The sequence below is a fragment of the Salvelinus sp. IW2-2015 genome, linkage group LG4q.2 (assembly GCF_002910315.2).
Source record: "Salvelinus sp. IW2-2015 linkage group LG4q.2, ASM291031v2, whole genome shotgun sequence".
NCBI lineage: Eukaryota > Metazoa > Chordata > Actinopteri > Salmoniformes > Salmonidae > Salvelinus > Salvelinus sp. IW2-2015.
In genome coordinates, this window is record NC_036843.1 from 4,196,789 (window position 1) to 4,214,430 (window position 17,642).

Genomic DNA, 17,642 nt, shown 5'->3' on the forward strand with positions numbered 1-17,642 from the left:
GCTCCCTCAATTACTGTTGCATTGTTGTGTGTGAAAAAACTGCACATTTGATAAGTGGCCATTATTTCCACAGCACAAGGTGCACCTGTTGTATAATCCGTGTTATTAATTCAGTTTTGATATTCACCCCTCCTTCAGGATTGTTGAATCTTGCAAAGAAAATGTTAGCCAACACGAATGTTAACAAACTATGTGCACAACATTTTTGAAATAAGCTTTTTAGTGATGTAGATTTCTGTGACCTGTGATAAATGCACCAACAATTTTACATTTTACATTTGTATATTTATATAAAAATATGTTATAATTTTGTTCATGTACATGAGCCCTATGTAGAGACCGATTTTTCTGTGCTGATGTGAAGAGAGATGAGAATACATAGAGACAAATGAATGTCCCACTTGTACAGCGGTACATTACATGACGGAGTGCAATCACTTCCACGTTAAACAAACCAATTAAGTCACGTAATACTTTGTCAAACTGCATAACAAATTTCATCCACCCGCTTGCCAACATACACCCATTAAACACCTTACATATCACAGAATACAGAAACCACACAACACACACACACACATACACAACACAACACACACACACACACACACACACACACCACAAACACACACACACACACACACACCACACACACACACACACACACACACACACACCACACACACCACACACACACTAAACACACACACACAAACACACCACACAGATTGCTCCTGCAGCCACTTATGAAGAGAGAAATCGATAGCGAGGTTGTCACCTATGTTCCGGGGGAGACCTAATGCGACACCTAACACATACAATAACAATTAGGGTGTTACGAGAAATCATCTTTCACGCTCACCCATCCAGCAGCTGAAGCCTCAAACAACACACCAGCCAGCAAGAGGAAACGAGGGAGTAAACTAAGAGGAGGCTCTGAAGAGTTCATGTCCCCGGCTCAGAGGGCTAGGGGAATATGGAAAAGAGGAGACAGGCTCAGGCTTTGTTGGTCTATACACTAAAATCAGCACTGTTTTCGGAGAGGACTTTTTTTGGTTGTCGCACGAGGGAGTTAGAGACGTTAACATCCAAGTGACCGAGACAAACCTCTCAACGTGTACACTTTCCCTCGGTGCCCATATCCTCTCCCAGCCAGGAGGTCGTGCTGCAGTCGTGGAGGGGCTACATGAGGCTACATTTACATCATTCTTGACGTTGGAGTGGTGGTGTTGTATGGAGGCAGTGGGTGAGGCATGGATAGAGTAGCACCTCTATCCTCCATGCACCTCTCCATATGCTATGTAGATACAGAGGAGAGAAGAGAGAGAGAGGCGAGAAGAAGAAGAGAATGAGAGAAGAGAGAGAGAGAGATGGAGAGAGAGGAGAGGGGGGACAACGCCTTAGGGGGAGAAATGACAAGAGGTGAGAAAGGAGAAGGAGGGAGAGTTTCATAGGTGGAGATAGTTGAGAGTGAGGAAAAGGATAGAAGAAAAGGGCAGATGATTAGTTACTAGAAACTCCTCTCTTTCTCTCTTCTCATCTCCTCTACCTTCTTCTGTCTTCTCCTCTCCTTTCCTCTCTTATCCTTCTTTCCTTTCCTCTCGCTCTTCCTTTTCTCTCTCTCCTTCCTCTTTCTTCTCCCTTCTTTCACCGTATCCTTTCCTCTCATTCATCTCCTCTTTCTCTTCCTCTATTCTCTTCTCCTCTCTCAATTAATTTTAATGAGCATTGATAATTCAATTGAGAATAAACAAACAGAAGTAAAAGCTATGGCAGTGCATCTTGTAAGACGAGTCTGATTAATAATTCAACGATCGAGGAGCTTTTCTCCTTCAGCTCTCCTCAGCGTGCTCCGTGCAGAGAGTAACCATGTTAAATTCAGCAGCTTACTTAAATCCCTCCATCCCTCTGCTTCTCCAAACAGCATACTTGCATTAATGGACTTGGCAACATAGGTGTTTGTTCACATGTTGCTTGTGTAACCGAAAGCACTATAGCATGTGGGTAGCTTGAATAAGACGTGATGTGGAGGCTTTTTCCACAACAAGGATGAATTGTATTTTACTGGCAAGAAAGGAATGATGTTGGGGGGGGCATCCAAGTGCTCCAGAAAACAATTAAATAGTCTGTCAATCGTCGGGCACAATGGTGGCTTGCTATCCCATCTCTTCCTCCCTTCTCTTCTAAGACAGCACGGAGCAATTTACACACTCATACTCTACCGACTCTCACGGGACACTAGCTGTTCTAAGTGTCTAGGACAACCACGGGAAACACCGTAATACGCAGCCAATTAACGCACCCATGCTTCACACACAGTTAATTTAAAGTAACGAAGTTCGTGGGTGAATAAATATATGGTACAGTGATGTCAATCACTAAGAATTGAGAAGAAATAAACTGGCTTGTTTGGAAACCACATCTAACTTGTGAAGAGGAAAGGAAAGAAGATATCTAAAATAGAGCCAAGTGTTTTGAAGTGGTTACTGAGTAAAATAAAAATTAATGTAATTCCTTTTGAATATTATTAACAAGAAACTTGTCCTACATTAGAAATAGACAAAAGCTTGGGTTCAATTGCGTTTTTTTAATATCTACACACTTTAAAACCCAATAAAACTTTTCAAATATTTTCCTTCCCCGGCAAGGTACTTTGTCCCCAAAATCGTCCAAAATGCGAGGCTTCTGTTCGGAGGTTGCGATTGCTAAGCCCCTTGAATACAGGGATTTCTCTCTGTAACTAATACTTTTTTTGTCTTGAAAGAAGTATTTTCTCAAACCTATCTAGAATGCCACTTTGAACTGTACTTTGCTTACATAAGAACAGCTCATTTCGACTAGATGGTCAATAGGTCAGACTAGTGGCAGTATTTATCCTTCTCTGCATTTTTTCATGGAGAGTATGCACAAATTATTTTTTAAGACCTTTGATGTTGTGCGCGATTCCGCAAGGGCAAGAAATGGTTCACGGGTCGAGGTACATACCGACTTTGGAACATCCTGAGTGTTGTATTTATTGATGACAGGGAGTAGGAGCGGCAAGACTCAACAATTAAAGGCACACACAACACACACACACGGATAGACCTTTCTGCGTGATAGAGCTAACTAATATTACTTTTGATTGTGCTTCAGGAATCTAGGCTTGCACTGGCTCTACAGGAGGAAAATTGGAGTAGGGAAAAGCCTGTGATGTCAGCGAGCGACCTGTTCTGCGGTTCTTGGCTGAAAAGCTGTAAGATCCTTATAGTGCAAGCTTACGACACACAAGCTAACTATCCTCCGGCGCACCACGCATCACTTGACATACGCTACGCTATCATACTTAAGACGGCATAAATGTGACATCGAACTCCACGTCGATGAACGTCTAGTCTTCGCACGTCATCAACGTATAGTTTTAAGCTCGGCATCATACAACTCATCCATGGCTAACTTTTTTCCGTACTTTCGCTCATTTGTTGTTGTTCTCGTTTGGCGGGGGTCTAGTAACCAGTGAACGCGAGTCAAATAATGATGTTTTATGTCTCAATGAGCATTAAGTCAATGAATTTTTCCACCTGGAGGCTACAGGCAAACGCTTTTGTTACGCTCCCTGTAGAGACGTAATGGAAAGTTTGCTGGCGGGGGAAACGCTCTTCCCACTTGGAACCTCTATTACTGGTGAAGTATTTCGGCGGTAATGAGACTTGGCTGTGGGTATATTGAAAAAACAGATCACTTACGATGGATCGTAACATTATCAGAAATAAAATCAAAGAGCCAGAGATAAAGTAAGCCGCTCCTTTCAAAAGGTATAACGAGAAGAGCTTTTATCGAACGAAGGCAATCGCCCGGTTCCTTTCTGGGCGCTTCTGGCGAAAACGGCAAAATTGGATGTCCGATCCCTAGGCAGACTAGCGTTATCGACCTCAGATCAAGCGTATTACACTCCATTTCTTCTCCAACGTGTCACTCCTCTCACTCTGGGTTGGACGGTCGCTCTCAAGGACTGTAATGTTTGTTAGCTCACAATTTAGAGTGTCCATAGCCCAAAGAGTATCTCACGTAGGCCTTTAGGACCCGGCAGAACCTCGGATTTTTTTTGTTAGTAATTATTTACAACGGTCTCCTGGAACCAGAGTACGAAGCAACGCCCTCTAGGTCATTACTGCATGTGAACTGTCCGCTTGTAATGTTTTTAGCAGTTAGCATTTAAATGAGTTCCCTGATTTTAACCTCATTGAATATTTGAAACCTATCGAAAACGTTATATCCAAAGGTTTTAGAAACTTGTGGAGTGCGTTCCTCTCCATATTTCCAATAGTAGCTCCCTCAAAGTATGCATTATTCACTGCTTTTGTACTGACGAGCAAGTGATACTTTTGACCATACTCAGGATCGCCAAGGGCCTTCCCTTGTAAAAAGTTGGGCCCTTGTCAGTGCCAAGTTGATCTCGAGAAATGAATTAAGCTGACCGCCACGTGCAAGCCACGACGGAGAAGAGAAAGTGTAAATTAGACAAGGCACAGTCGGTAATAGAGAAGATAGTGTCAATTTAGTTGAAGGACTGTCGGTTCAATGCTTCTACTGATTTGCTCCGTACCTGACCAATGATTATTAACGGCAATTATATCTGTTGTATGGTTGGACGTTCCTGTATGCTAGGCTACAGACTCGGGGACCCATAGCGCCTGCAAAAATAGCACTCTCTGCATCCAACACTAATGTAAAATCGGCCAGTGTCGGATGACTACGATTATACATCACTTCACTAGACGCTTGCAGCCAACGCGCGATAACTTTAAGGTCTAACCTATCTTGTTGTTTTCTTATACTAACATTGTCACAGTCTAATAGCCGTTATGTCCATATGTCTTCTGCTCATATTGTGTTCATAGCTGTCTGCAATATTTTGCTTGTTTACTCTTTCATGGATACTGTTATCACAATATTAGTAACAAACGACACAATAAACCTGACTATGATGATATAATCAAATACATCAGTTTTATGTACAGATGCTACATTTATGCATCTGTCTACATGGTTCAATATTTAGATTTTTGATTTTCAGACTCAGACAATCCCAGTCTACCAGCTTGTGTCTTCGTGCTACTTCTAAATCCATAGTACACCCCCCTATCCTAAGCACCATGCTTTATCTGTAAAGCAATCGTGGCTGGCTATTGGATGCATTGGAGGAAACTGATGAAGGAGAAAGGGCGGTTGTGTGTTGGGGCTATACCCACCCAGACTGACAGTGTCTGTTTACTACTTCCTCCTCCTTCCACCCTCAATCCTACTGCTTCTCCTCTCCGCCGTGATTCGCCCACTGACCTTCGAAAGTCCTTTCTAAGCTCCTGGAAGACTTCAACAGGCACATGAATAAACAGCTTAACTCTCAAGCTGCTCTCAGAATCTTCAATCAAGTCTTTAGAAGAAAAGACAGTGGAGGATGCGGGCTGGGGGAGGGAGCGAGCTGAGGGAGAGCGGTTGGAGGAGGAAGGCGTGGGGGAGGAGGCGGGCTTGGTAGAGAGGCTGGGGGAGGGAGCTGAGAGCCGAGAGAGCGAGTGGGGATGAGTAGGAAGGGCGAGGAGGAGGAGGGCTGGGAAGAACGCGTCTGGGGAGAGGAGGCTGGGGAGTTAGGAGGGCTGGAGAGGAGGCTGGGGAGAGAGAGAGGACTGTGAGGAGAGGAGGACTGGAGAGGAGGAGGCTGGTGACGAGGGAGAGGCGGAGGAGGAGGGTCTTGGGCAGGAGGAGGCTTGGGAGAGGAGGACTTGGGAGGAGGAGGACTGGGTGGAGGGAGGCTGAGAGAATGGAGATGCTGGGGAGGAGGGCTGGGGAGGAGAGCTGGGGAGAGAAGAGGGCTGGGGAGAAGAGGCTGGGGGAGAGGAGGGCTGGAAGAGGAGGAGGGCTGGGGGAGGAAGGTTGACGAGGAGGAGGCTGGGGGAGAGGAGCTGGGGAGGAGGAGGCTGGGGAGGAGGAGGCTGGGGAGAGAGGAGCTGGGAGATGAGAGCTGGGAGAGGTGGGAAGAGAGGTGGGTAGGAGTAGGCTGGGAGAGGAGAGGCTGCGGGAAGAGGAGAGGCGGTGGAGGAGGCTGGGGACGAGGAGAGGCTGGGAGAGAGGAGGGCTGGGAGAGGAGAGGCTGGAGAGGAGGAGCTGGGGAGGAGGAGACTGGAAAAGGATGAGGCGGGAGAGAGGCGCTGGAGTGAGTGGGGAAGAGGAGGGCTGGGGAGAGAGGCGGGGGAGAGGAAGCTGAGGGAAGAGGATAGGTGGTGGGAGGAGGATGGCTGGGAAGCAGAGAGACTGGGAGAGAGGAGGTGAGAGAGTAGAGGCTGGGGCAGAGAAGAGCTGGGGAGAGAGGAGGCTGGGGAGAGGAGGCTGGGGAGAGAGAGTGGGAGGAGGGGTGAGGGTAGGAAGGGGCTGGAGATGAGGTGCTGGGGAGAGAGAGGGCTGGGAGAGGAGGAGGGCTGGGGAAGAAGGAAGCTGGGGATAGGAGGGCTAGGGGAGGAAAGCTGAGGAGAGAGCTAGGGAGGAGGCGGCTGGGGAGAGGAGGGCTGGGACCGAGGTGAGGGGGATAGGAGAGTGCTGGAAGAGAATGGGAGGAGGAGCTGGTGAGAGAAGGAGCTGGGGGGGGCTGGGGGAGGAGAGGGATTGAGTGGGGCTGTGGCAATGCTAGATGGACCTTGATGGACCTTGGAGGAGAATAAGAGAAAGGGAGACAGGCGTTTGATTTTCTACGGCGGGCAGCTCAAGCAGTGGCCGTGTTGGGTCATCAGGGAGTGAGGATGTCCATTAGTAGTAATACAACAGTGAGTGGATCTACTGCAGCTTTCATATACAACCACACACTTACTAAGGTGGAAGGAAGCCTAGCGGTTAGAGCGTTGGGCCTGTAATCAAAAGGTCGCAGGTTTGAATAACCGAGCCGACAAGGTGAAAAAATCTGTCGGTGTGTCCTTGAACAAGGCACTTAACCAGCATTTGCTCCAGGGGCGCCGTACTACTATGGCTGACCCTGTATCTGGTGTATGTGACAAAAACATCATCACACACACACAAATATCCCTAAAAGAATGTCACTCTCCTACTAAAGATGTAGTTTGTTAATTTGAGATAGTTTGCCATAGCAGGAAAATAGTGGACATTTTGTAGGGGTTGATACATTTTTCGTAAGGGAATATCAAGTCTAAATTTCAAAGTGAAAATTACAAACTTACGAGGCCTTTGTAAACCTCTTACAATGCCTTTTTAAAATACAAGTTTTAGATTTCCTGCATTGCACAGTACAGTCTTAGAGGTCAAAGGGTAGTCTCATCAGTTGGTCCCTGAGGCCCGTACACACACAGGGTTACATCACCATGATGATCAGAGAGACAACAAGGAGAAAGGCTGTGTCGCCCTAAGACTGTCTGTCAATGGGGTGGACACACTGTCTGTCACCACCCCTGAACAACAGAACATACAAGCATCAAAGTGAACAGAATCATAGAGAGAGGGGATGAGGGATCACTAGTTACATCCCTACTGCGATGTTTGACTAGAGACTGTGAGAGAGAGAGGCTTTGATAACCAGCAGTGGACAGAGGTGCAGAGATATTGTTCAGTGACGAGACGCTGGGTGTCTCGCAAAGCCCCACAGTCTCTCCTTCTCCTCATCCTTCACAGCGTACTGAGTGCGCTCAGAGCGACTGATGGATTTCCTCAACGCGCATCCCATTCCGCCTGGCATACAGATGAGAGTAATGCCGTTTGCGTCCCCCGAAGCCGAAAAATGCGGGGTGCTCCGAATTGGTTTAGAGACATTGGTGCTGAGCAATGTGATTTCTGCTATGACTGTCACAAATCTAGCGCAACAGGAAAATCAATTTGCTGTGTGTGCCTCCTCCTGGCTCGAGGAGAATCCAAATGCCAGGAAACCCAAGATAATTTTACAGTCTATTCTATTTTGCTTCATGGAGACTGAGAAACTGCAGGGGGAGAGAGAGGGGGAGAGAGAGAGGGCCGGAGAGGAGAGGAGGAGAAATGAAAAGCGTGAAGCCAGGGGAACCAGAGGCGTTCTACGACTCCAAGATCAATATGTCCTTCTGTAGGCGTGATTGTCTCTAAGGCGACGTACACACCATTCTCTCTGTCTGTACTGTCTATCACTGAGATTATAGTGTGTGTGTCTGTGCGAAATGAATGTGTAGCGTCTGTGTGCATGCATATTGCCCGTGTAAGTGTGTTTGTGCGAGCATGTGCATTTATTTGGCATGTGCTGCATGTGCACTGTCAGTCAGTGTGTGTGTTAGTGAGTGTGTGTGAAGGTGTATATAGTGTGTGTGACAGACAGATGAAAGGCTGACACTGTGAAATTGCTCTCCTCTCTGACCATTGTCAGGGGTGACAAGTGTCCCGTGAGCGCTCGACCATGTGACATGTGCATTGTCCCGGTAACCGAGGCAGACCTGACAGCCGCCGTCTGAGGGCGATAAACCACAGCCCCGGTCACATCACGGTCAAAGCGCAGTGGCGTGCAGTAGAGCAGACCTGACCAGTGACAATTCCACAGACTGGACCATGCTACTCTGCACCTCCAGGTTACTGGTATGGAAGAGTGACCCATGAACCAAGGGCTAGGGACAGCCAGTCAGCCACATTCTGCACAGAGGCAGATGTCTTTTATTGGTATGTTTAGAGAGGAGGCAGGTTGCAGGTAAGAGAAATCACACAACTAGGACCTGCTAGTAAGGAGAAAGTCATCAATTCTTCCTATCACAACAACATTAGTACTCAGTGTTTCTCCCTCGCATACACAGTATTATGTCTGGTGTTGGTATTTCTCATTAGAAGTGAGAGTATAAACCACAAGAGGTTGGTAGGACCTTAATTGGGGAGAACAGGCTTGTGGTAATGACTGGAGCGGAATCAGTGGTATCAGACATATGGTTTCCATGGTTTCCAGGTGTTTGATGCCATTCCATTTGCTCCGTTCCGGCCATTATTATGAGCTACAATAGGTAAACCCTAGCAGCTGTTAGCAGACTAAGATCCTGTCTCTATGAGGATGTGTTTTCGCATGATGGGAGAATATTTATTGATGCTGTATTAATCACACCTGTCCCGCCGATGAGATCCACCTCCCGTCTCGCCATCTCACTCCGGATTTCTCGGCATTTCCTGCCGTCCGCCTCGGGAGCGGCTGTCCTGCTTTTTCATTAGTGTCAATCACTCCTGCACAAGCTCAGTCCGCCCGGAACAACCCGCCTGCCTCAGGAGCTCACGCATTTGTCCCGCCTCGTCAGCGTGATTGACAGGCCTGAGAGCCGCAGACGTGCCGGTCAGGCCTCAATCAGGAAGAGCAGCGGAGGCTGTGGTTAGACGAGGAGGGGCGGGGAGGGCAGGCAGACAGGGTCACGTCCACATCTCATAGCCTTGTGTCACTCTGGCCTGTCCAAGGCCTGTCCGACACACTCCCATTCATTACCTCACTGTTTATCTAAACTAACGCTCTGCTATTCCTCTAGGGGGACACAGCCCAGAATCCTCACACAGACATCTGCTATTGTCTTATTTTGGCAGAAGAACACAGAAGCCAACAGCAACCATCTGTATCTGTGCATCTAAAATGTTTTTCAAAATTAAGATAAATGACAAATGATTTCCAATAGAAAGGGGACCAAGGAAACTACATTGATCAGCTAAATGGGTCAGCTTGAAATGGCCACTTCTAAAGAACATTATTCTGATCAATTTCCTGCAGGGTGTCATAATACCTGAACAGGATATTTGAACAGACGGTTAATCACCAGTATGATGTTCAGGGATTCTTTTTGTGACATTATTTGCCTTAGTAACCCTGTAGGCTTACCTTGTGCTGTGGTTGGGCCACTAACTGGGGAGATTGGGCCAGAGCCGGAGCGTGATTGGTTAGAGCCCACGGGGGAGCCAACAGGAGAGGGCGATGGGCCGCTGCCTCGGCCAGACAGGTGGGGTGATGCGTGGGGTGAGAAGGGTGACTGGGACGGGTTACTCTGCTCCCCCTGGCTACTGGTGGAGCCTGTAGCACTGACGGCTGAACTGTGACCAGCGTCCGTCCCTGTAGGGAGGTCGTCTATGGAGCCAGACAGGTCCTGGAACAGAGAGAGACAGAGGAGAGGGTAGGTGAGTACAATGATGAGCAAATCTTATTCAATGCTGTGATGTATTTTGTCCAACCCCTGTCTATGACCTACACTGTAGGTCATAGACAGTGTACAAAACATTAAGGACACCTGATCTTTCCATGACAGACTGACCAGGTGAATCCAGGTGAAAGCTATGACCCATTATTGATGTCACCTGTTAAATCCACTTCAATCAGCGTAGATGAAGGGGAGACAGGTTAAAGGAGGATTTTTGAGACAATTGAGACATGGAGTGTGTATGCGTGCCATTCAGAGGGTGAATGGGCAAGACAAAAGATTTAAGTGCCTTTGAACGGGGTATGGTAGTAAGTGCCAGGCGCACCGGTTTGGTGCCAAGTTGGGCCAGCATCCCCGTGGAACTCTTGTAGAGCCCCTGCCCCGACGAGGCTGTTCTGATGGCGGGGGTGAAAGCCAATATTAGGAAGGTGTTCCTGATGATTGATATACTCTGTGTATTTGAACAAGCACGACATTGGCTCTTCACATGCAAAACATTGTGAAACAGAGCAGTAGTGCCTTGATGGTGTAGGTCAGACAGTCTGTTCTATGTGATGTGTATGATGGGCCAGTACTCAGGGTGAGTTCCTGTTACACACATCCCCTGTGGGGAGAGAAAGAAGAGGGAGGAGCAGGAGGGAGGGAGGGTACTGACTGGCTGAGGGTATTCCCCCATCTGAATCTTTTCCAGGGAATCCCCTATTAATGCTGACAAACTGCTGAACTATAGTCTGATAAAAGAGGAGGGTGAAGGGAGAGAGAGCGGGAGGGAGGTAGATGGTCCAGGTGTTGTGTGTGTGTGTGCGTGTCTGTATTTGTGCGTGTGTGTATGCGTGCGTGTGTGTATGTGTGTGTGTGTGTGTGTGTGTGATGTCTGCCTCTTCAACACACATGACCACATCTCTCCAGCTGCAGCTGCACTGAGGGAGGTCCACCACCGACACCCCTGGTGGCTGATGCGGTACGTGGACCACACGCCACACGCTGTAGCGAGCTACATGTCTGTCTGTCTATCCACCCACCACCGTCAGTCAGTCAGGCCCCACAGGATCTCTCCCCAGCTACCTCCACGACCTTTAACCTACACTTACTACAGCCACCTCTCACGTGTCTCCTAAAATGGCCATAGTGAAAATATTGTTTTAATGGTACCAGCTGAAGATGAACCAAACTAGTGTGGTTCTTTCACAAGTATGGTATGTATTTTGTGATCAATTGTTTACTAAAGCAGAACATGGTGATTGAAGCATTTGTTTACTAAAGCATTGTGGCATATTGTCAGTATGTATAACATTGCTTCAAAAATGAGCACCAATAAGCAGATTTCCTGGTGACAAACGTGAACTAGTCCTCTGTGGTGGCACAGGCTTCTATTTTCGTCATGCCTCCGTGGCTGCCCACCCGACCGATATGCCCGGCCAGGCTGTCTCAGTCTGTCACATGGCATCATCAGCCCAGCACACACAGGGTGTTCTTCTCTCTTCTCTCTTCTATCTCTCTCTCTCTCTCTCTCTCTCTCTCTCTCTCTCTCTCTCTCTCTCTCTCTTCTCTCTCTCTCTCTCTCTCTCTCTCTCTCTCTCTCTCTCTCTCTCTCTCTCTCCTCTCTCTCTCTCTCTCCTCTCTCTCTCTCTCCTCTCTCTCTCTCTCTCTCTCTCTCTCTCTCTCTCTCTCTCTCTCTCTCATCTCTGCTTCTCTCTCTCTCTCTCTCTCTACCACTGAGCTGGATGATGTCAGAGGCTGTCTCAACCAATAAGCAGAGCTGTTATTCTGAGGAGGCAGTCACAGGTCACCGCAAGTGCGTGCCATATGACACAGTGGGGTCCTGCAAAGAGGGAAACCATGGTGACGTATTTCTAAACAGGTGAATCTAGTGTGACATCCACCTGATTGTTAGCCTCAGAGCCAATTAAAAAAGGGAAAGCACTGTGAATAATTACATTACTCGCTTGTCGCCAGTTCTCCAATAACCGTTGGGCAGAAAAGCATATAATTAATTTGGACGATTTGAGGACTGACCGGTTTGGATTAGACTCCTGGTTGACCACATCTAAACAGTGATCTGACTGAGAGCCCATAAGACCAGCTTCTTCCACAGATGAACAGTGAAGAAGCCCAGATGCTGCTTACTCCTCCACACTCTCCACAGTGATATTTACAGCAGCGAACAGCCAGCCCAGCCAGCACCCGTCCAAATACCCAACAAGCTAGCTGGGGCCCATTCCAAAGTGGCCCAAATCCAATTTATTGCCTCTCTGCTACAAATTGCTCTGTGCATTGAGTCTCCAAATAGCTGTCAACTACTCCCAGTTGGCATCTTGTATTACTTAATGTGCTTCTGAAGCATGTAATTGTAATAATAAGAAAATATTGAGGTGATAATAACCACTTATTTTGAGATGGCCAGACCCCCACGTAATGACCCCCTATCTAGATGTTTCACACTACGTTAGAGATGCAGTCTTTTGTGACCCTTCACCTCTGGGGTGTTGGCATCTCTCTCTCCCTCTCAGAGGCTGTCAGCCTGTCAGACTCAGACAGGCAGGGGCACTGAGGGGACAGCCGAGGCAACACACACAGTACAAACACGCACATACCACCAGACTAACATGCTCTGACTGAGTGGGAGAAATCCCCCTGTCATTCAGTAAGCAGTGGGTCTTGCCTGCTTCCCACTGATCCCCTGGATGTCCCCCCTGATTGGGCACAGATGTGTATTAATGATTGCTGCTGGGAAGGGAAGGGACAGGCAGAGTGGGCAAGCCAGGTTTCTCTGGTCACACTGTCTAGACAGGGAGGAGTCAGGTAACACACCATAGCTTCCTGTCTGTGGACCAGAGGAAGAGAGAGAGCACTGACCCGCACACTTCCTCACACACAATACTGCAAGGCACACATTCAAACTGCTTTCTCAAGCCTGAAGCAGGGTGAACCAGCATGGCTGTATTGGGCAGGGGAGGCTTTCTCACAAGCGCTAACAAAAGTGGTAGGGTAGTGCTGGGACTGGTAGTAGGGCAGAGGCTGGGACTGTAGTTGCTGCTAGGGCTAGGTCAGAGACTGTAGCTAGCTGGGACCGGAGCAGAGGGCTGGGGCCATGCAGGGCTGGTGTTGTCAACTCTGGTTAGAGGCTCTTGGGGCAGTGCTGTCCAGCGTGTCACCTTGCTGTTGGACACACCAGCCACCCCCTGCCACTACAGCTGCCATCCCCAGTGTCCCCCTGCCACCCTCCTGCCAACACCCTGCCACCAGGCCAGACAGGCTTGCTTACTCAGCCCAGTCACAGAGCCACAGCAGCGGGGAAGACAGGGAGGCTGGTGGGCTAGGAGGGTGTGGGATGGTGGAGGGTTCCAGTTGGTGAGACATCCTAACACAGGGCGTGAGAAGGTTCAACGCTGATATTCAAAGTGCCTGTAGTGACATAAGAAGGGAAGCTCTAATGGAGGGGAAAAGTTACATTTAAAATGCAAAGATCCCAATGTTAATTACCCATGATGTTGCTATCAAAGCCTCAACCACTGTACCCACTGGTATATAAAACTGATTTAGTGGACTCGTACAGTATAGAAGGCTTATTCCTCTCTTTCTCTGAGTAAATAGAATGATGACAGCTGTAATTAGGTTGAATAGCTGTCTGTTGTGAGCCCACGGGGGACTCTCTCTCTCACACATGGACCCACAGTCCTCGTGACTGCCTTCGGACTGCTGCGCTGCTGCTGCCTCTTTCTACGGAGCGGTGGGATTTAAGTGGAAATGCTATTACACGTAAGATGTTTTTCCATCCCCAAACCCTGAGTTGAAATGCCATGCAAATGATCTTCTGAACGGTTGTGTGTCAGGGAGGGAGTGGGGGAGTGGAGGGTAATGGGATGCCCCATGTAGAGAGCTCACTGTAATACCCTTCTCAAGGTGCTGTTAAATACCACATGCAGAGACGGAGGGAGACTAACGAAATGATAACACTCCCAGCTACACAGTACAGCTCTGGCATAGGCTCAGACAGGCTAGGGAGAGAGATGTGTACATGTGTTTGCATGGGATGGAAACAAGCTGGGCAAGTGAGAGAGAGATGATAATGGTGATGATGCTGATGGTTGTGGTGATGATGGTGATGATGATGATGCTGATGATGGTGGTTGTGGTGATGACGATGATGCTGATGATGCTGATGATGGTGATGATGATGGTGGTGGTTGTGGTGATGACGATGATGCTGATGATGGTGATGATGGTGATGATGATGATGGCAGTGGTTGTAGTGATGACGATGATGGTGATGATGGTGGTGATGATGATGATGATGGCGGTGGTTGAGGTGATGACGATGATGCTGATGATGGTGGTGGTTGTGGTGATGATGAGGATGATGGTGATAATGATGATGATGGCGGTGGTTGTGGTGATGTTGCTGATGATGGTGATGATGCTGGTGGTGGCTGTGGTGATGAGGGTGATGATGATGATGCTGATGATGGTGTTGATGGATGTGGTGATAATGATAATGATGATGGTGGCTGTGGTGATGCTGATGATGACGCTGATGATGGTGATGCTGATGATGGTGATGATGGTGATGATGCTGGTGATTGTGGTGGAAATGATGATGATTCATTTGAATGATCTGAGGGGACTTGCCTGGTATGCCACAGGCTCCAAAACACCTGGGCATGCTGCTGATTGACAGAACTCTTTGCTCAGACAACTCTCTGATCCTTATGGGCCAGACAACAGTCATTTCACTGTCCTCACTCCTCAATGTCCCAGAGCCTGTTGTCTATTGTGTCGTGGCCTCGAGGTTGGCATTGATGGGAAGTCATACTCCACCTCACATCTCCATAGCTGGCTGGGTGTCATGACGACCACCCATGCAGCCCAAGCCCTCTTCTCTGGAACATCTCAGAGATGTGTCTGTGTATAACACCAGCGATTCAACCAAGTCGACCAAGAGCAGAACTCAGAATTCACTAGTAATCTGGTCAGGAACTCCTGTCCCTGTCTATATCTCCAGAACATATCAGGTACTAGGATCTGAGGGACATGGCTGTGTTTTACAGATGGTTGTCTTGCCAACCACATCCGGACTATTGGAGCCAATCTGAGGGACATTACTATGTTTCAAAATCACATTTATTTTATGTTCAAGCATGTGTTTTTTCTCTTTGCTGTCTCAAACAAAAGCGGAGAGAGAACAAACTTTTCAGGGCCTCTAAAGTTGCAGCAGAGACACAGTGTGAGAAAGCAATATGTGCTTTTTTATTCCACTACAATGGCTGCACAAAGCACAGGCAATCACATGATAATACTACCACAGCATTATAACAAAAACTGTCTAGATCAGTGGTTCCCACACTTTTTATAGTCCTGTACCCCTTCAAACATTCAACCTCCAGCTGCCTACCCTTCTTTAGCACCAGGGTCAGCGCACTCTCAAATGTTGTTTTTTGCCATTATTGTAAGCCTGCCACACACACACTATATGATACATTTATTAAACATAATAATGAGTGAGATTTTTTGTTGAGTTGTATTGGAGAGAGTCTCAGTCTTAAATCATTTTCCACACACAGTCTGTGCCTGTATTTAGTTTTCATGCTAGTGAGGGCCGAGAATCCACTCTCAAATAGGTACGTGGTTGCAAATGGCATCAGTGTCTTAACAGCGCGATTTACCAAGGCAGGATACTCTGAGCGCAGCCCTATCCAGAAATCTGGTAGTGGCTTCAATTTTTTTTTTTTATTCACAGAACCGCTTTCACAGAACCGTTTTCGATGAGGCTCTCTTGTTCAGATATCGTTAAGTCGACTGGAGGCAGGGCAGTTGTTTGTGTCCGTTTCGGGAAAGTACCTGCGTAATTGCGCACCCAGCTCACTCAGGTGCTTCGCTACATCACATTTGACATTGTCTGTAAGCTTGAGTTCATTTGCACACAAAAAAATCATACAATGATGGAAAGACCTGTGTGTTGTCCTTGTTAAAGCGGACAGAAAAGAGCTCCAACTTCTTAATCATAGCCTCAATTTTGTCCCGCACATTGAATATAGTTGCGGAGAGTTCCTGTAATCCTAGATTCAGATCATTCAGGCGAGAAAAAACATCACCCAGATAGGCCAGTCGTGTGAGAAACTCGTCATCATGCAAGCGGTCAGACCAGTGAACATTATGGTCAGTAAAGAAAACTTTAAGCTTGTCTCTCAATTCAAAAGAACGTGTCGATACTTTTCCCCTTGATAACCAGCACACTTCTGTATGTTGTAAAAGCGTTACATGGTCGCTGCCCATATCAGTGCATAATGCAGAAAATACACAAGAGTTCAGGGGCCTTGCTTTAACAAAGTTAACCATGTTCACTGTAGTGTCCAAAACGTATTTCAAGCTGTCAGGCATTCCGTTGGCAGCAAGAGCCTCTCGGTGGATGCTGCAGTGTACCCAAGTGGTGTCGGAAGCAACTGCTTGCACGCGCATTACCACTCCACTATGTCTCCCTGTCATGGCTTTTGCGCCATCAGTACAGATACCAACACATATTATCACAAAGCTGTCCAGTACTTTAAAAATATCCTCTCATGTTGTCCTGGTTTGAAGTGGTTTTCAGAAGAGGATGTCTTCCTTAATTGACCCCCTATAAACATAACAGGAGCTGTGCCAGGCCCGCCAAGTCTGTTGACTCATCCAGCTGTAACGCATAGAATTCGGGAAAGTACCTGCGTAATTGCGCACCCAGCTCACTCAGGTGCTTCGCTACATCACATTTGACATTGTCTGTAAYCTTGASTTCATTTGCACACAAAAAAATCATACAATGATGGAAAGACCTGTGTGTTGTCCTTGTTAAAGCGGACAGAAAAGAGCTCCAACTTCTTAATCATAGCCTCAATTTTGTCCCGCACATTGAATATAGTTGCGGAGAGTTCCTGTAATCCTAGATTCAGATCATTCAGGCGAGAAAAAACATCACCCAGATAGGCCAGTCGTGTGAGAAACTCGTCATCATGCAAGCGGTCAGACCAGTGAACATTATGGTCAGTAAAGAAAACTCACACAAATGTATAGCCCCGTTGGAAAATATAAATGTACTGCTTGAAAATGAGAAAAAAATATATATTAAAAAATGTAAAAAATGTGAATCACATTTTTATTTGACGTACCCCAGACGGCATTGTGCGTACCCCTGGGGGTACACATACCCCAGTTTGGGAATATCTGGTCTAGATGTTCAACACCAACACACAGGCAAAAAACACATGTCCTCTTTAGATACTAGTAGTTAACATAATGAGGTTTCTAACCCTTGTTCTCTCACTTCTAAATACATACATCTAAAGACATACACCATACCCCTAGAAGCCAATGTCTCCTTGTTGTACTGTCCATACACATGCCCTGAGCAAATCTACCATCCTCAGGCTCATACGGCTGCCAGACAGCCTACCGCCTGGTCTGAGTTTCCAGTCTGGTGTGTGTGAGAGCACTAATGCTAAAACTAGCCCATTAGTGTTATTT

At 47.3% G+C, this 17,642-nt stretch overlaps 1 protein-coding gene across 1 annotated transcript in view; it reads right to left on the minus strand.

The window, feature by feature from the left end:
* The window catches only part of LOC111963157 (AT-rich interactive domain-containing protein 1B-like), a 251,145-nt gene that overhangs the window by 93,104 nt on the left and 140,399 nt on the right, over positions 1–17,642 (minus strand). Inside the window, 1 exon segment of the mRNA XM_070443334.1 lies at positions 9,836–10,097. Coding sequence (XP_070299435.1) covers positions 9,836–10,097 — 262 coding nt within the window.